Genomic DNA, 20,575 nt, shown 5'->3' on the forward strand with positions numbered 1-20,575 from the left:
AAGGGGCTGGAGCCGGGGGGCTCAGCCCAGTCGCCGCGCCCCCCGCCACTTCTCGGTGCGCCTCCTGCCCTTCCGAGGCGCTTTCCATCCCATTCTCCTGCTTGATGTCCGCCGCACTCGCAATCTGCTCGGTGGGGGAGGAAGAGGACATTTTTTGTTGTTTATTTTCCTCCCTCCCTCACTCCCTCGCACTCTTTTCCTCTTTCTTTCCCCCTCTCTTACTCCTCCTTCTTCGTCTCCCTCCCCCCTTCCCCCCCTCCGGAAAGCCCACTCCCTCCCTCCCGGTTTCGGCTGGATCTGGCCGATCAGGTTTCCCCCCGGCCACGCAGTCACCATTAAGATAGCAGCTAGAGCAAAGTAGTGTAAACGGATAGCTGCTTTCTGCCGTTCCCCCAACGTGACTCCTCCGCTTGCTGCATACTATATGGCACAGGCGCCGGCCGCGCCACCTCATTGGCTATTTCGCATTCCGAGGGAGGAGGAGACAGCGTTTCTATCCCTGTCGATCACCCGCCTCCTACTCCACCCCTTGCCTTTTCTCTCCCCCTGACCCCCAGGCACCTATACCTGGAGAGAAACACCGACATTCCTTTCAGGCCCTGCTGCTGGGCGGGAAGTCACCTCGCGTGGCCTGAAAACTGGACAACTCTTTCAAAGAGAGGCGCTCCAATTCTAGAGCGAATATTAATTGTGTGACCTTAAGGTCTGGTCGGCAAAATTCTTAACAAAGAGACCACCCTAAGCATCTACACTAGATGGCAAAACTTCAGAGGACAAATCAGAAGCTTCTCAGTATCACACTACCCCCACACCCTTCGGATGCCTTTGCCAAGGATTCTGTATTCAAAGAGGTCAAAAATAAAATGGCACTAGAAAATGTTCTAAGGGGCAAGCATTTACAATACATTAAAATTCCAAAGGGAGAAACATGTTTTGAAAATTTTACAAGAAGTGGTCAAAATAGCCCACTGAGAAGACAAAAAACAAGAAGCCTGAGTCGCCCATAGGACTGGCAACGCGACCAAATTGAACATGATATAGTTAAGCATATAGAATGTTAAACTGTGGTGCCAGCAGGTGGCTTGGGGGGGTTGAAGGCGCTGGACTCCCACATGGCCGACTGAGGTTTGAGTCCGGGACCTGGTAGCTCACTTTCTCTTTCACTCTGTCCCTCTCTTGTCAAATTAAAATAAATGAATAAAATAATTATTTTAAAAAAAGAGTATTAAACTGTGTGTTATCCTGGATGAGTAGCGTGGAGAGATTAGCTTTAAATGACAGCCTGACAGCCATGATATGGACATTTAAGTCTTCTATGTGAACATTTTTAATGTCAGTTTATGAATGGTTCTTTGAAGATGATATTCCTGGTAGAAACACCATCTCTATGTGCAGGTGCCTTCTAGATCAGTGCAGGATCAGCAGTCTTGTTTCCCAGCCCAGACAGATGGAGGGCTGCCCTCTGTTCCAGGCTGAAGTGGAAGGGTGGACTGTGAGAGGAATATGTGTCAGAGGTAGGGCCTGTTGCTATTTGCAATTCAGTCTTTTTTCTTCATAGTTTGTGTGAAGCCTTAATACAGAAAGGGACGAACCCATCTCTGCTTATCTAATCACTGTGGGTCAGTTTGGTCTGCCTGCTTCTGTTCTTTCCCCAAGTTCAACCTTTTACTGACTTCATCCTAACCTTTACTGCAGGGTGGCCTTGTATTTCTGCTTCCCAACTGCCCCTAACTGCTTACTTCAGCATATTATAAAGCAGCTGTTTAGGTCACCTGCTGTCATGATCAACTTGGCAAGGTTTACTTTTTTGCAGACAGGTTGCATTTTATTGCTGGTTAACCAGGATTTCATTTGATTGACAACTGAATTTATTTTTATACTACCCTGATATGACAAAGCCAGCAGTGACATCTTTAGTAGACCTAAAATTCATAATCATAAAAAAGACCATGTGCTTCTACTCCATTGGAAGGATCCCATTAGGCACCAAGCTTCAGGACAATATTTGAGATTCAAAATGTCCTTGAATTTCCAAAAATATACTTATCATTTTAGAATGATTTTGATTTATAGGAAGGACATAAAAATAGCACAAAGAATTCCCATTCACTCTTCACAAGTTGCTCCTCATGTTAACATTTTACATTATAATGGGACAGTCCAAGCAAATTAACATCGGCATATTACTAACTAAAATCTAGTGTGTACTTGGATTTCACCAATTTTCCCACTAATGTTGTGTTTTCTGTCCATGATCCAATCTAGGATACCACATTGCATTAAGTTTCTTGGGTTTTTAAAGCATATTTGAGCAAAGTAGACGAGAGGTAGCTTGCCTTAGTGGAAAGGATGTGGATTTGAAATCAGCTAGCTAGATAAAAATTTAATCCTAGCTCTGCCATTTATTAGCTACTTGACTATAAAAGTGAAGATGGATGTCGTGAGGATTAAATGAGATAAGATGTGCCAAAAAGCACCTGGTCGTAATTAATCCTTAGTAAATGTTTGTTATCTTCCTCCTGATAGTGTAAAGTAAGGAGTCAGTCATGTATCCTCAATGGAAATTCCTTTGATTGTATTGTGGACTATCCAAGATCAAATTTAGGAATCTGCTTCAGAATTATGGAGCAAATATAGTGTATGGACTTGGGAAACTATGCATTGATTTCTGCATGTCTTCTGGATATGTTTGCTCCTAGGTCCAAAAGATTACCTAGAAGTAGTCATGGACTTTTATGACACCTGTATCCTGTAGCTACATTGGTATGCTATAGCTCCAGGAGGAGATGCTCATAGGACTTAAAGTGAAATCAAACACCAGGTTCAGGGTTCTTTTGTCAGATGGAGTCTCAGAGCTCATTCTGCCAGCAATTCAAAGTGGACTCAAATATGGTCAGCTATGTTTGAATGAATAGAGCACCAGACTTGAGGGCATGTGGACTTAGTGCCCTGATTTTGCCAAATGGTTTGTAAAATTGGTGAACACGTGCTCCTACTTTCTGTCTGCCATATTGTGAACATTGAGTCTGTTGGGCTGATGTGCGTCACGACTTGTGTTGTGATTTGGGAAAACAGAGTTGTTTATTATTTTTTTTAAGAGAGATTTTTGCTATAGGGTGCTTGCACTCGCTGGAGAGACAGAGACAGACAAAAGTGAGAAATCACTTCCGAGGGGGGAGGGCCACATCTCAATCCTGTCTCCTCCATTCTCCTCTTGGGATCTTGGGCATGCATGCACACGCACCTAGCATGTTTTAAGCTGCCGGGCCCTGGACTCCAATAGTAATCAACTCTGTGAAAGTCCAGTTACATAACCTTTATGCCATCTGCTGGTCCCAGAAAACAGAGTTGCGACCGTGTTTGTGTAAGAGTAAAGAACATAAAGACCAAGCTGCTTATTTCTGTTTTTTCCTTCCAGCTAGAGATACTGATGAGAGTATGTGAGAATCTTTTGCCATTTTAGTGTATTGAAGAAAATCCAGTTTATCACAAAATGTTACATTTTGCTCGAATATATTTGATGGTTTTGCCACCAAGAATAGAGATTTCTTTTTCCAAGGATGACTTTGGCTTCTGGAAAAGGGAGAGAAGATCATTTCATTGTATCTGTGTAGGTTCTTTCTATTTCAGAAAGTTTACGTGCTCGTAATATGCCAGGAGTGAGATTCTAAAGGCATCTCTAATCTATTGATATTTAGTGACAATTGATGACATGTAGTGAGTATTTCTGAAGAGTCATTCATTGGCCAAACATTGAGTCTTGACTAAGTACAAGGCATTGCAATAGGTGCCAAAGGATAAAAAGATGAAATGTATTGGGTCTCTAACTCTGAAGAGCTTAAACTCTAGTTGGGGGAGATAAGACAGAGTCATAAGTTTATTACAGTATATACGACTGGTAAGGATGAAGACGTGTATTTTGAGAGGAGAGGACAATGGGGAGTGAAGTTTTAGCTGGGTCTTTAAGGAAAGAAAGAATGGCAGTTCAGTAGATGCAGAAGAAATAGAATGGGAAAAGCCTGGCATCAAAACAACAAGGTGTTTTAGGTTTATTTCTGAAATACTGAGTAATCCAGTGTTTATGGAGTATGTGTTTTATGTAAACATAATACAAATTAGCTTAAAAGACACGTTGGCAACAAATCATGAAGGTCTTTGAATGAGTGCTCAGTTTGGTGTGGTGTGTACAGTGGGCTGTGTTTTTGTGTCATATCATGGCCAGCATTGATTGATCCAGGTTGGGAACTTGTACCAACCAAAACAATTAGAATCCTTTTCTAGGGTTCTTCAAAGTTGTACTAGAAGAATTAAGATTGGTGGAAGAGCCTTGGATGTAATGGCTGGGAGTTCTCAGTGCCCACGTCATCTCCCTGAGTCAGACACTGATGAGCAGAGAAAGGGTGGCTTAGTGACTTACGTGGGCAAGGGTGGAGGGAGGGAGTTCTCAGTGCCCACATCATCTCCCTGTGTCAGACACTGATGAGAAAAAGGGTGACTTCGTGAGTTATGTAGGCAATGGTGGAGGGAAGATATTCTAGTAGAGGCTGATTGGATGCCAGGTTTTAGTCATCTCCCCGACATAGCAGCATCTATACGGATTTTTCAGAATCTAGAAACCCCATTTGAACTGGCCTAGGCTAGCTGATGAACTTACTGGATCATGATACCCAACAATGTGGAGAGCAGGAGTGCAGCTGGCTTGAAGACCTGTTGTTCCATTTCACTTGCCTCTACCTTTCTCATTGAGTTAATTTTCAAAAGAGCTTTTCCCAGAAGGTTGGAACAGTGGCTTCCAGGAGCTCCCAGTTGTTCATATTTTCTAGTATTATCAAAGAGGCTCTTCTGCTTTTTCCCTTTCTTGCCAATTAAAAAATAATTATTTATTTAATTGTATTTATTATTACTTTAAAATTTTTTCTATAGGGCACATACACTCACCAGAGAGAGAGAGAGAGAGAGAGAGAGAGAGAGAGAGAGAAAGAAAGAGACAAAGAACGCGGGCTGCTATGACTGGCACTGTGGTCGACCATGTGAGAGTCCAGCACCTTAACCAATGCTACGCATTGGTCCCTCTTCTTGACAATTTGAAAGACATATTCTAGGGATGATATTTGTTTGATCTAATAATGGTTGTATTCCAGCCTCTGGGCCAGAGTGCCAGCATTGTGATTGGAAGGTCCAGTAGAACTATATAGGTGTGTAGGGGAGGGACTATTTTCCATGAGAATGGGGGAGAGATGCTATTCCTTGTAAAGGGTCAAAAGAATACATGCCCCCTTTAGATGAGAAAAATCCAACTTGGGTCCATATCTGTGGAGTGGAAAAGAAAATCTGCATTTGAGAAAAACTGCTCCAGGAATACAGAATCTACTGATAACTGAGGCAGGAGTGCTAGACAATGAGCAGATTTAGAGAGAAAAATTAGGCCCACTTGGTCCGCTATTGGGATAGGGCTGCTTTTCAGAAATGTAGGAAGCTCGATAGTTTGCTGGTTTTCTACATAGGCTAAAGTTTTACTTGAATCCGTGCTTTCCTGCTCAAAGCTCTCTGGCCATCCTATGCTACTGAGCCCCACCCCTGGTACGGATGTACATTTCAGAGTTTCTATTATGTACAAGCATTGTACTGGGCCTGTCATAAATGTCCATGCCATGTAATTTAATCATTATGGCAACTCCATGAAGTATATTATATGGAGGAAGGAAACTGAGGCAAGGCTTAAATCGGGTCTGTCTGATTTAAAAGATCAGACTTTTCCTATTACGTTACATTGCCTCTTTTAGATGCTATTACTGCTAATACTATTAGTGCTACTATTAATAATGGCCAACAGTTATTGAACTCTTATCCTGTGCTAGATACTGTATTAAACATTGTAAATGAACTATCTTATTTAGCCTTTAGATGTATTATTCTCAACTTAAGGCTGAGAAAACTCAAGGTCATATAACCAGTAAATGATGAAGCTAGCTCTTTAATTCAGCCCTTTGGCTCCAGAGACCAAATCTATAAGCACTATTTTATACTGATTTTAGCTTCGCTCTTAAAGCTTATCTGATAGAGTTCCAAGTCAGCTTTTGCTACCATGTTTCCCTGTTAGTAGTTTCCCATCAAGAAAATTAAAAAGCTTGTAGCAATGTTTCCTCCCACAAATTTTCAGTGCTATCTTTATTTGCCTTGATCTTACTTTTTGGGAGAAAGGAAAAACAAGTCACTTCACATGTGGTTGGGAATCTCCTCTTCAAAGACATTAAAACTGTCCTGGTAATAACAACAATACTGCTAATTGAATGGATGACTTCTCCATGTGGTATTAGCTAAACATTTTATTTGCTCATAGACGAGATTCATTCTTTACCAGAAATTTTCTGTTCTGTTAATACGTGAAGATCTGAAAGTTGCTTTTATTTTTAGTGAGTTTTGCTCTGAATCATGTAATCATGTGGTCTCTTTCAATGAGATAATAGCAGCCAGCCATGGTGGCAGAGGTGCAGCAGTTACACAATGCTCTCAGATGCTGGGAGGGTCCTGGGTTTGAGTCCTGAGGTTTACTTGTGCATACTGTGCATGTATCTATGATCTGGGGTGGCTGAGGCTGGAGACTGGTGTGTGAATACCTTGTAGGGGGTGCCTGCTTCTCTCTTTGTCTCTTTCTCTCAGTATTGCTCTCTCAAGGAAAAAAAAAGATGATAGCAATATAATAAGACTTCAGGTCAGTACAGTATTTGGTGTTGCCTAAGTAAGAAAACTAAGGAATAAATTTACATTAGTTTAAATTCTATTAATGAATGATATTATAATCATTATGTATTATAATATATATAATATAATGATTATAATATATCATTATATAATATATTATTATATCATTATATGTTATATATTCATACATTATAATATAAAATTATATTTTATATAATTATTATACATTATAATATATAATGATATAATCATATATTATAATACATAATGATTAAATCATTATAATCCTATTTATGACCAAGGATGTTATATGGCTTATTTATTAGGTAAATGGTTGACATCACTACACTAATATAAACTCCTGTGTTTCTGTGGTTTGCTTTGGTCTGCTGGTTTTCAGATAAGGTATCTAATTGTTTATCAACTTCCCTCTCTATAAACAATGGAAATTCCAACTGTATTTTTAGGCTATTGGGTTGCCTGTTGGGTTCACTGTTTAAAAAAGTAGAGTTGGAATATTCTTTTATGTGTTTATTGAAAAGTACAAAAGTTCTATGAAGAGTTAAACATTACTGAGGGACCAGCAGTTAGCATAATGGCTATGTCGCTGGACTCCCATGTAGTCGACTGTGGTTCGAGTCCCAGACCCGGTGGCTTAAATTCATGCCAGGTTCCTGTGTGTGTGTGTGTGTGCCCAAGATCCCGTGAGAATAATGGAGAAGGGATTGCGGCATGGCCATCCCCCCTGGAGGGGTGATTTCTCGCTTTATGTCTCTCAGTTTCTCTCTGTCTTTCTGGCGAGCACACAAGCCCTATAGCATAAACCTCTCCAAAAAAAAAAAAAAAAGAGTTAAACATTAATGAGTGGGGCCGGCAGGTGGCGTGATGATTAATGCCGCTGAGCTCCCATATGGCTGACTACGATTAGAGTCCTGTACCTGGCACCTTGCTCTCGCTCTCTCTCACTCTGTCCCTCTCTGGTCAAATTAAAACAAACAAAAACAACCCAAATACATCAATAAATAAAGTTAAATATGATAACTATTAAAAACAAAATTACCATGAGTTGGTATTCATTGTATGGGTTGATTTGAAGAACCTTGTTTGCATGCTCACTTCCTCTGACAGAGTTTGGGTTAGATAAAAGTGATTCCAAAAACATACGTGTCATTAAAACTTTTCACTTTACATTATTTGATGGTCGTTGGTTAATTCTTTTTTTATTCATTATCAACAAGTCCTTATGTTGAAGATGAATAACATGTGATCCTTACAGTAGGAGGGGTTTATTATCTAATAGCACTGTTTTTTACAGACTTCATTTTGCATTCTGGATATGTGCAATGAATGTGGCTTGCGATTTACAAAGGGATTCAGGCTGTCAGGTCTTAAGATTGCTGAAATAAAGTTGTATGTATACTTACGTACTTCAATATTTAGGATAATATATGTATTATGGGTGGGGGTATAAAGATACTAGAGACACGTGACACTATTACGTATACTGTACAGTTATGAGGGAAGTGGTTGCCTTCAAAACATGCCAGATATTAGTCATAGCACTATTCTAACATTTAGTGAGAATTTATCTTCCTAATTGTGACACGGTACCTTGAAAAATGCAACTAAGTGAGTAGAGATAGTACTTTTCATATAATTTATATAATTTCCCTTTTGAAAAGTCACTCACTCCACTTTCCCCCAAAATCCAAGGTATAGTGTCTTATATCTGATCCACCTCCAGGAGCAGGAACAGAGAACTCGGTGGCGGAACGTTTGTGTTGTGGTGCCTCAACTCCAGTCGGTGCTCTTTCGCGAATGGACCGTTCCTGCCAAGTGCCTGTTGGTAGGATCCTGCTTGGCGTCAGGTCTGAGGGGGTTTGTCGGTGGCTGTGGCTGCAGCCGAAGCAGGCGTCGGGGAGAGTCGGTAGGCGATAAAGCGCCATGGACGATCAGGGCTGTCCCCGATGTAAGACTACCAAATACCGGAACCCGTCCTTGAAGCTGATGGTGAATGTGTGCGGACACACTCTGTGAGTCGGTCGACAGTGGATTCCATGGGGGAGTGACGATCAGGGTGGGAGGAGAGAGCAGGGAGATTCTTGGCCTTGGGTCGGGGCTGTGAAAGGCGGCGTTAGTTTCAACACTGGGGAGGAAAATGTTGGAAAGGAAGTATTTTAAATCGACGGTAGCTGCTTGTCCTGAGCGGATCTGGCCTGTTTTGAACTGTGGGTTTCCAGTGTGGTACCCAGAAATTGTCAAGTTCGCCCCTCTTAGAGCCAGTGCAGATCCCGACTATTTCCAGAGTTTGTGTTGTCATCTAGGCTCCAGACTTATTTGGCTAAAAGTGTGAAGGATTGGAGTGTTTCTTTAATTGGATATGAAATAATTTTATTGAAAACAGCAGAAGCCCTATGAAGTTGAAATTTCCATGAATGAATACTGCTGCTGTTTATCATGAGTTAATTTGAAAACCTCGTGGGTATGCTCACTTATTTTGATGGAATTCGTTTAGATCCCCATCACTAAGAGGAAGAAAATTCAGATTCTGTGCAGTTAATTTTGGATATAAAATAATGGCTGGCATTTACTGAGTGCACTGTGCCATGCCCTGTGCTTGAGTAGTTATCTCACTTAAAGTAGCTCACTTCATTCCCACAGCAGCCCCACAGAGTAGGTACTGTTATTGTTTCCATTTCACAGGTAAGAAAACAAAACTCAAGGCCCCATATTAAGTGTTCCCTGCTAGAATTGGAACTTAGGAAGTCTGACTCTAGAATGCCTATTTTGAGGGAGAGAGGATGAAAGTGGGAGACTGAATTTGTGTGTTTTGAAGAATAAGTGCAGGAATTGGTTAAAGAGTTTCATGCCAGATTTTCATGGTCAAATGTAGTTCAGTAAAAGTGGTTCTCTAAAATGCTTTGAGATGAAAGATGCCATATAAATGTGAAGGGTCTTCAAAAAGTTAATGGAAAACAGCTATTGTGGGGGGAAAATAAAACCTTGCAAATGTATCTCTTTTTTTGGACCATAATAAACTTGTACTTTTATTCCATTTTTTCCATGAACTGAAGTTCCCTTGCATTCCTGTAGTTTCTCAGAGATAAAAAATAATGGATAATTTACAGTGTGATAGACAATGTTTAGTTTAAGCATAAGTTGCATGAGTAGCTGTACTTAATAATTATCATTAGCCCACTTAATTGGTCCCTGTTTCTTATTAATCTTTATTTTCCTTTGCTTTACCCAGCAGAGAAGTGCACAGAGCTGTGATTGAATGGTTTAAGATTAAAAATAAAGTAAAATAATCAAGTGGAACTCATGGCAAAGGGAAATAAGGCAAACACTATAGATAGACTCTTAGATTTTTAGATTTTGTTCAAGTTATTAACATTTCCCTGTATCAGTTTGGTATAGTTAGTGCTAAAGGAAAGGGAGTTTGCTTTTTTGGAAGGAAACCAAATGTAATTTACTAGAAGGATACTAATGTAATTTTTTTGGCCTAGCAGAAGTTAGTCAATCAGGGATGATTATGAGATTTCAGAAAAATAAATGTCACTTTTATTAGACAATTATAAAATAGTTATTTCAATTGGAAATTGTTTCTGTTGTATCCTTAGTCCTTTTTCTTAAGGACTAAGAGTTGAGAATTACCTAATTCATTCTGCTGCTGTAGTTACTTTGGTTAATTTCCTAACCTGTTATAGGCAACACTTTACGGTCCTTTTTTGACTTGAAATAGGAACAAAAGGATTAGGAGGCTGTAGTGTACTGGCTAAGAAAAAAAGCTTTGGAATCAGCCTGATTTCAAATTCTTTACTTTTGCAACCCTATGGCTAGGCAAATGACTATCTCTTTGCACTTCATTCTTATTTGTACAATAGTAAACATAGTGTTGCCTGTGTTACTGTTTTTGAGGATTTAATAATGTATATAAAATATCTTTTAATTGGAAGCATTTATTAGAATTTCTGTCACATAGTAGTCAATGTATATTGGCTATCATATCATTATTATTATTTGTGTATGATATGTGTGATAAGCAGAAATAAAATTCAAGCAGGATTTATTTGGTCTGCTAGGAAAGATTTGCACACTGATAATTTTTTTTTTAAGAGATTTTTTGTAGTAGGGTGTGTGCCCTCGCCAGAGAGACAGAGAGGGACAGAAAGTGAGAAATCACTGCCATCCTGGGGGAATGGCCATGATGCATTTCCTTCTCCTCCAGTCTCCTCTTGGGATTTTGGGCACACATGCACACGTGTTCGGCATGTTTCAGGCTGCCAGATCTGGGACTTGAACTGCGTTCAACTGAGTGAGAGTCCAGCGACATAACCATTATGCCATTTGCTGGTCCCAACAATGATAATCTTTAAGTGAATTCAATAGACTGTAAAATGTGAAAATATGTTTAATTATAATGGTCTGTTGTAATTTTTTTTTTTTAAGATTTTTGTCATAGGGTGAATGTGCTCCAGAGAGAGACAGTGAGAGGGAAAGTGAAAATTCTCCAATGGTGGATTGCCGTGCTGCAATCCCTTCTCCTCTTACGGTTTTGGGCATACACACGCAGTGGCTCTGTGTGATTGTCAAGCTACTGGGTCTGGTACTCAAAACCGTCATTGGACATGTGGGAGTCAGTTGCCCTAACCACCATGCCACCTGCTGGCCCCTGTAATTTTCTTAATATGAATTCTTTTTAAGATTAGTATTTTTATTTAATTTTATTCATTATTTTTATTATTTTTATTTGACCAGAGAGAAGGAGAGAAAGAGAGGGAAAGTGAGAAAGTCAAGCCCCCAGGTCCAGGACTCAAAACTTGTTTTGCCATGTGGGAGTCCAGCACCTAAACCATCATACCACCCGCTAGCCCCTTTAATATGAATTCTTTAGCATTTTCACTACTGAATCATCCTTATTAGGAAGTCTCTTGGGGGCTAGCCTAGGTTTGATTGTTATTGTTACTAATTGCTTATATAATTTTAATTTTTAGAAGGAAATACAAAAAAAGATTGGTGAGCTCTTTCCTATATTCATTGATACAGAACAAAATTTTAGCTTAGATTAAGACTTTTTTTAGCTTTTGCTGTAGGGCACATGCATGAGGGAGGGAAGAAGTGACGGAGGGAGAGAACATCTTCCAGTGTGGTGTGGTCACATTGTGAACTCTTCTCCTCCATCTCTACATCTTATTGGGATTTGGGGCATGCATGCTACATGGTTAAAGAGACTGGATTCCACATGACCAGTTGCACCTAGAGAATCCTGGACCTGGCAGCCTGAGAAATATGCTGGTTTTGTGTGTGTGTGTGCCCACAATCCCAAATGGAGAAATGGAGTAGAAGGAGTGCGGTGTCATATCCCCCATGCAGAATGTCTTTTCACTCTTTGGTACACATGTGTGCTTCTCCCAACCCAAGTGCATGCACTGTTTAGCAAACTAAAAAACTAAAAATGAAACAAAACACATTATATACCTACCATTCTAGTATATAAAGATATTTTTGCCATATTCACTTAAGATTTTTATCTTGGGCCAGCAGCTGGCATAATGGCTATGTCGCTGGACTCCCATGTAGTTAACCACAGTTGGAGTCCTGGACCTGGTGGCTTAAACTCATGCCGGGCGCATGTGCGTGCCCAAGATCCTGAGAGGAGAATGGAGGAGAAGGGATTGTAGTGTGGCCATCCCCACTGGGGAGTGATTTCTCGCTTTCTGTCTCTCTTTCTGGCGAGTCACGTGCCCTATAGCAAAAAACTAATGATTTCAAGGAAATATTTAGAATATTTATCAGATTAAGTTTGAATTTATTTTTTTATTTGTTAGTAAGAATAATTAAGAAGTGGTATTAATTTGCTTGTTTTAATTAATATTCCTATCTTATACCGTATTTTTGTGCAGATTAAAAAGCAGCACCCTGTTGGCAGAAAATGTAGGAAAAGACATTCATTTAGATGGGAGATTTAGAAAAGGGGACTTGCTAGATGTGTTTTTATTTTATCTAAGTATGTTTTAATTTTATTCTGTTGGGATAAGAGAACATACTCTATAAATGTGCTATTTCCAATCTTTCACTAAATCTATATGGTAAAATTTTCATTTACTACTGCATTTTTTGTTATATTTTTGTTATTTATTTTTATATAGAGATTTTTGCTCTAGGGCACATGCGCTTGCCAGAGAGACAGAGATAGAAAGGCAGAAATCACCCCCTGGGAGAATTACCATGCTGCACTCCTCTCTCCTCCATTCTTCTCTTGGGACTTTGGGCACACATGCTTACACACATGCCCAGCGTGAGTTTTAAGTCTCTGAGTCTGGGATTTGAACTGCAGTAAACTATGTGGGAGTCCAGTGACTTAACCATTATGCCATATTCTGGTTCCTCATACTGTTATTTTTTTTAAAAAAATTCCATTCTTTTTTTTTTTTTTTTTTGAGAGTTTTTTTTTGTGTGCTATAGGGCATGTGCGCTCACCAGACAGACAGAGACAGAGACAGAAAGCGAGAAATCACCCCCAGGGGGATGGCCAGGCCGCAATCCCTTCTCCTCCATTCTCCTCTTGGGATCTTGGGCATGCACGCATACGTGCTCAGCGTGAATTTAAGCCACCGAGTCTGGGACTCGAACCGCAGTCGACTACATGGGAGTCCAGCGACATAGCCATTACGCTAACTGCTGGTCCCCAAAACATTCCATTCTTGAGGGCTGACAGGTGGCGTGGTGGTTAAGGGCACTAGACTCCCATGTGGCTGACCGCAGTTTGAGTATTAGACCTGGTGGTTTGCTTTCTCATTTTCTCTATCTCTATCTTTGTCTCCCTTGTTGAATGAAAATAAATACATAAATGAATAAAGGTAAATAAAACAATTCTTTTTTTTTTTTGGAGAGGTTTTTGCTATAGGGCGCGTGCGCTCGCCAGATGGACAGAGAGAGAGACAGAGAGACAGAAAGCGAGAAATCACCCCCTGGGGGGATGGTCACGTCACAATCCCTTCTCCTCCATTCACCTCCTGGGACCTTGGGTAAGCATGCACACGCGCCCGGCGTGAGTTTTAAGCCACCGGGTCCGGGATGCGAACCACGGTCAGCTACGTGGCAGTCCAGCGACATAGCCATTAAGCTAACTGCTGGTTCCCAATAAAACAATTCTTAAGGAAAATATTTCTTTAAAAAAATAATATTCTTTTCTCTTATGAAAGTTCCTGTCAGTATAGTCATTAAAATCATGTTCTTCATATTCTCCTTTAGTTCAATGAATGTTTTTTCCTTTAATTCTTTGAATACATTTTAATTGCTTTAAAATATTTGTAATACCTGATTTTTAAAGTTTTTGGCTGCTAAATCCAACATCTATATTGACCTTCTAGGGTTGGTGTCTATTGACTGCCTTTCTTTTTATTGGACCGTGGGTCAAATTTTTCTGTTTATTTTGTATTTTCTGTTTGCCACTTTTTAGCTACAGATAAGAAATTATAGAGATTCTAGAATTCGTTATCTTTTTGTGAAGAGTATTGAGTTTTAAAAAAAATTCGTATTCATTTATTGCCAGGGGGCACATGTGTTTACCAGAGAAAGAAAGAGAAAACACATTCCCCTATTAGGCATCTTCATATTACAATCCCTTTTCCTTTGTTTCTTTATCCTATCAAGATTTTGGGCATGCATGCACACACCTCAAGTGTTTTTTGATCCACTGAGGCTGGGATTTAAACTGTAGTCAGCCACGTGGGATCTGGTTCCCTATGCACAGTATTAACCCCTGTAATATAGGTTTGCTTCTTTTAAAAATTCTTGTGGGGAATTTAATTACTGGCAGATCACCTACTGTTTGTTAAGATGGATCTGTGGAGAACCTGTTGTGTTTCCATACTTAAACAAAACTAACACATTTTTAATCTCTTGAAAAAACTTGTTGGGGTTTGATTTTAGGTTTTTTTAGGATCAGAGTAGAATGAGTATTACTCTAGGATGTTGTTTGTCCTTAATCTTTTTTCCCTGCACATTTCCAACCACTTTCTTGGCCAAGGACTTATGGGGAATCTCCACATGTCTTCTTGTCCTCCTGCCTTGTGGAGTTCAATTTTTTTTTTTTTTGGAGAGGTTTTCACTATAGGGCGCCTGCACTCGCCAGACAGAGAGAGACAGAGAGACAGAAAGCGAGAAATTACCCCCCAGCGGGGATGGTCATGCCGCAATCCCTTCTCCTCCATTCTCCTCTTGGGATCTTGGGCATGCACGCACACGCGCCCGGTGTGAGTTTTAAGCCACCGGGTCCAGGATGTGAACCACGGTTGACTACTTGGGAGTCCAGCGACATAGCCATTACGCTAACTGCTGGTTCCCGTGGAGTTCAATTTTATCAACTGCTTTGAGGTCTGCCTATTCACCAGTATAACCACTGTATCCTTCTTTAAAAATTTTTTTTTAATAAAGAATTATTTCTTATTTAACTTTACTTATTTAGGTCCCTAAATAAATATACTCTCTGTATACACAGAGAGAGAAAGTGAGAAAGCAAGCCTCCAGGTGCAGGACTCGAAACGCGGTCAGCCATGTGGAAGTCCAGCACTCATAACCACCATGCCACCTGCTGGCCCCAACCACTATACCCTTCTTACACTGTTGCTTGCTGGGGCCAGCAGGTGGTGTAGTGATTAAGGTGCTGGACTCCCACATGGCAGACTAAAGTTCAAGTCTTGGACCTGGAGGCTTAAAAATCATGCTGGGCATGTATGTGTGCATGCCCAAAATTCCTGGAGAAGAATGAAGAGGAAGGGGTTACAGTGTGACCATTTCCCCTGGAGGGGGGTGATTTCTTACTTTTTCTCTCTCTCTTTCTCTGTCCTTCTCTGGTGAGTACATGTGCCCTATGGCAATGACCTAAAAAAAAGCACACACACAAAATTGACTCCCCTCTTGCTTACTGAGCCATGGTCATGGGAATTTTTCTCAGATGGAAAACTGAGGTGATTATTATACAAGGACTCACCTTGTGTTTCCCATCTGTCAAGAGTGTCTGGTGCAGCCTGTTTTGTACTGCCTGCATACAATTGCCTTATATATTTTGTTTATTTTATTTTATTCTCCCCCTCTCCCCCGTGGGATGGGTAGTATGGTGTCAGTTGCTTTATTATATTTGTAAGGAAAAGCTAGCTTTACTATGTTAAGCCATTTATTTTCTCTGGTAGTCTTGTAGATTTTTCTCTGTTGTACGTGTACTTGTTTATTTTCTTTACACCAAAATTGGCAGTTGCTTGTGCTTCTTTAACATTTCATTTCTGTTGTAGTTCTGATTACCTTTTTACCACTTTAGTTCCTTTTCTAATACTTTTTTCTTAGTTTATTTTTTCTGAGTGAGAGAGAGAGAACCTTCAGCAGGGTCTTGGCACTGTGAACTACCCCTGTCCTCCGCTGTCCTCAGATAATGGGCACACAGTGCCTAGAGTACTCAGGGAAGTCTCCAGACCCTCCTCCTTGCAGATGGCATTTTACCACAGCACTACTGTCACTGTCCAGCCTTCCAGTACTTTTCTAAGCATTCTTTTCTTTTCTTTTTTTTTAAATTGAGTGTTTTGAAGTTGATTAGCAGTATCTGCAGAACAACTCTAGGAAATTGATACTTCACATCTTCTGAGTGGTAAAGGATCTCAAGATCCTTCCACCAGAGGAGGTGATTTTTGCTTTTACTACATTATGTAAGAGTTGGTGTCCCATGTATTTTTTTTTTTTAGAAGTTTTTGCTATAGGGCGCGTGCGCTCGCCAGACAGACAGACAGAGACAGAGAGATAGAAAATCACCCCCCAGGGAGGGATGGCCACGCTGCAATCCCTTCTCTTCCAGTCTCCTCTCGGGATCTTGGGCATGCACACACATGTGCCCCGTGTGAGTTTAAGCCACCGGGTCCGGGATGTGAACTGCAGTCGACTACATGGGAGTCCAGCGACATAGCCATTACGCTAACTGCTGGTCCCTGTATTTTATTTTTAACCTAGAAATTAAAATTAAAAAAATAATTTAAAATGTGTTAAGCCTATTTGCAAAGAAAAGATTGAGTAGTAAAAAGAACAGAGAATTGGAGGTTAGAAAATCTAGGTTCTAGTTTAGCCAGAAATTGGCCAGTTGTAGGCCAGCCATATAACGTTGATTTGTTCATTTTTTAAGAACAGATAATTTCTAGCTAGCCATTTAGCTTTGATTTGTTTATTTTTTAAGAATAGGTCATTTCTAGCCAGCATATATCTTTGATTTGTTAATTTTTTTAAGAATAGATAAATTTTAGCCTCCTTTAAGCTATTAAAATTTGGATAATTTGAGTTAATTAGAAAATCATTGTAGTCAATAGCTTTAATCTTTTCTTTGGCCATACACAATAACATTTAAAAAGGTTAATAAAAAATTATTCATTTATTAATTATTATTATTTGAAAAAACTTTGTTAAGAGGATGAATATGTTTTCCAGACACAGAGACAGAGAGAGAAAGAGAGAAAGCACCTTCTGTAGGGGGATGGTCACATTGCAGTCTGTTCTCTTCCATTTATTCCTCCTTTAAGGAATTTGGACATGCATACACATGTACTTGGTGTTTATCAGACTGCTGAGTCTGAGACTTAAACTGCACAGTCAGTCATGTGGGAGCCAGCCCCCTTAGCCACTGCACCACCAGCTGGCCCTCGTTTATTTTTAAGACATGTTGCAGTCCTCCTGCCTCATTCTCCCAGCTGATACTGTAGGTATACATCACCATACCCGCTCTTTTTTGTTTTTTAAAGAATTATATATTAAATTTGATTATTATTTTTTGAGATATTTTTGCAGTGGGGGTTGTGTGCTCGCCTGAAAGACAGAGACAGAGAGACAGAAAGCGAGAAATCACCCCCAAGGTGGGATGGCCACGCTACAGTTCCTTCTCCTCCATTTTCCTCTCAGGATCTTGAGCACGCACACATACGTGCCTGGTGTAAGTTTAAGCCACTGGGTCCGGGACTCAAACTGTGGTCAACTACATGGGAGTCCCACGACATAGCCATTACACCAACTGTTGGTCCCTAAATATTATTATTATTTTTAATTTGTTATCATCAGAGAGAGAGAGAAAGTGAGGAAGCAAGCAGCCAGATCCAGGACTCAAACCATAGTGTGCCATGTGGGAGTCTAGCACCTCAACCACCACACCACCTGCTGGCCCCACCCAGCTCTTTTTTTAGTGAGTGTCTCATGATACTGCCCAAGCCAGTATTGAGTTTGCCATCCCTAAGTTGCTAGATTTATAGACACATGCCACTGTGTTTGACCTTTAGGTTGGGCATTTTAGCAGTGTGCCATTGTGACTGAGACAAATTTTAGTTATTATTTTTATTTTTTACATTTATTTATCTATTTGTTGTGATTTTCAAGTCATCAGGTCCAAGACTCAAATTGGTCATGTGGGAATCCAACAAATTAACTACCGTACCACCTGCTGGCCCTGAATTTTAGTTATTTTTCTTAGTTGTAGTTCTTTTTTTTCTAAAGAATTATTTTATTTACTTTTATCTATCTATATCTATCTATCTATTTTTTTCTTTTCTTTTTTTTTTTCTTTTGAGAGGTTTTTGCTATAGGGCATGTGCGCTCACCAGACAGAGAAAGACAGAGAGACAGAAAGTGAGAAATCACCCCCCAGGGGGGATGGCCATGCTGCAATCCCTTCTCCTCCATTCTCCTCTTGGGACCTTGGGCACGCACGCACACGTGCCTGGCGTGAGTTTAAGCCACCGGGTCCGGGACTCGAACCGTGGTCAACTACGTGGGAGTCCAGCGACATAGCCATTGTGCTAACTGCTGGTTCCCTATTTATTTTGACCAGAGAGAGACAGAATGGGGGGGAAGTGAGTGAGAAAGCAAGCTGTCAGGTCTGAGATTTGAACCATGATTGGCCATGTGAGAGTCTAGCACCCTTAACCACCCTTAACTGTCCTTTCTCAGTATGGGGGATGGTGCTGACTAATTATGGAATACAAATACTTCATTATAGATTCATTATGACTAGAATATATATTTTTTGGTTTGACTAAATATGGCTGTTACTTTTTGTCTTCAAGATGCAGAGAGTGATAATATACTCATTTCAATTTTTCTTTTTAAAAATTTATTTATTATCATTATTTTTTAAGTTTTATAGGACACATGAGCTCACCAGAGAGAGACAGAGATAAAGACAGGGAAAGTGAGAAAGAAATCCGCCAGGTCCAGGACTCACACTGGGGTCACCCATGTGGGAGTGCAGCAGCTTCAGCCACCACACTACCCTCTGACCCCTCAATTCCTTTTCTTATTAAGTATAACTCAATGTTGTAATCCTTAAAACTGGTTACAAAATATTTACTAATAATGTTATTTTTTTAAGAATCATTTTATTTGACTTTATTTATTTACTTACTTTAATTTGACCAGAGAGGGCAAGAGCAAGAGAGAGTGAGAAAGTGAGAAAGCAAGCTGCCAGGTCCAGGATTCGAACCACAGTTAGCCATGTGGGAGTCCAGTAACCACCATGCCAGTTGCTGGGCCTATAATGTTATTTGTAATGGTCTTTCCGTGTATGTATGTATTGTCTTATCCCCATTCCACTCTATTTCTTTCTATGTTGGGAATCCTTTCCTATAATTTTATATATTTATGTAGCTTTCTGAGGCTAACACCCAAAGGTATCAGAAAGTTTCTTGGATCTTTGGCTTCATGGACATTCTTCTTTTTTTTAAGAGAAATTTTTCTATAGGTCACTTGGAGGAGACAGAGAGACAGAAAGTGAGAAATCACCCCCTGGGAGGATGACCACACCAGTCTCTTCTCCATTCTCCTCTTGGATTCTTGGGCTTGCATGCACAGATGAGACCCTGTCGACTATGACCCGGAAAGCGACAGAGTGAGAGAGAGAGGGGGAAAGTGAGAAAGCAAACCACCAGGTCCGGGACTCGAATCATGATTGGCTGTGGGCGTTAAGTTCCCTTAACCACCACACCACCGGAGGTCAGTTGTGGACATTCTTAAAGATCTGTTTTCCCAGGGCCAGCACATGGCATAGCAGTTACATCGCTGGACTTCCACATGTTTAACTGTGGTTGGAGCCCCAGATCCATGGCTTCAAAATCAACCCCTGGGGGGACTGATTTCTCACTTTCCCTCTCACTCTCTCTGTCTCTCTCCCTGGCAAGTACATACACCTTAAGGCAAAAACCTTTTTTTTTTTTTTTTAAAAAAAAAGGATACTTTGGGGACCAGCAGATGGTGTAATGAGTCCCTCACTGGATTCCTAGGGAGTCGACTGAGGTTCCAGTCCTGGACCTGGCAACTTAAAACTTAACAACTTAACATGGGTGCCTATGTGTGTGCTTGTGTGCTCAAGATCCAGAGAGGTGAATGGAGGAGAAGGGATTGTGATGTGGCCATCCCTCCTGGGGGGTGATTTCTTGTTTTCTGATTCTTTGTCTCTTGAATGAGCACACGCACCCTGTAGCAAAAACCTACGTGCCAAAAAAATAAAAAGAACTTGTTTTCCCGGCCAGCAGGTGGAATGGTGGTTAAGGTGCTGGACTCCCACATGGCTAAACGCAGTTCAAGTCCCGGACCTGGCTGCTTGCTTTCTCACTTTTCCTTACTCCCCCTTTCTCTCTGTGTTTCTTTCTGGTGCGCACACATCCCCTATAACAAATTAAATAGTAATAATAATAAGTAAAAATGAATAAATATTGAAAAAATCTGTTTTCCTGGAAGTTTATATTATTAAATTCATGTCCCAAACAGGTCATATGAAGCTATCCATTAGATGGTTAAGGTTATTTACTAAAATGCAGATTATTTTACTCTTTAAGAATTTAAAACACTAGCA

The 20,575-nt window shown here is 40.4% G+C and overlaps 2 protein-coding genes across 2 annotated transcripts in view; one reads left to right on the plus strand and one right to left on the minus strand.

Moving 5' to 3' along the window:
* Window positions 1–170, minus strand: part of LOC102481634 (homeobox protein SIX4) — a 10,867-nt gene extending 10,697 nt beyond the window's left edge. Inside the window, 2 exon segments of the mRNA XM_006161767.2 lie at window position 1; window positions 4–170. The exon segment at window position 1 is cut by the window's left edge and continues 717 nt beyond it. Coding sequence (XP_006161829.1) covers window position 1; window positions 4–151 — 149 coding nt within the window. The 5' untranslated portion in view covers window positions 152–170.
* Window positions 171–8,517: 8,347 nt separating this feature from the next.
* MNAT1 (MNAT1 component of CDK activating kinase) overlaps window positions 8,518–20,575 on the plus strand; it is a 240,324-nt gene continuing 228,266 nt past the window's right edge. The window contains exon 1 of the mRNA XM_006161766.3: window positions 8,518–8,735. Coding sequence (XP_006161828.1) covers window positions 8,647–8,735 — 89 coding nt within the window. The 5' untranslated portion in view covers window positions 8,518–8,646. The remainder of the gene's footprint in view (window positions 8,736–20,575) is intronic.

The sequence above is a fragment of the Tupaia chinensis genome, unplaced genomic scaffold (assembly GCF_000334495.1).
Source record: "Tupaia chinensis unplaced genomic scaffold, TupChi_1.0 Scaffold138921_1, whole genome shotgun sequence".
NCBI lineage: Eukaryota > Metazoa > Chordata > Mammalia > Scandentia > Tupaiidae > Tupaia > Tupaia belangeri.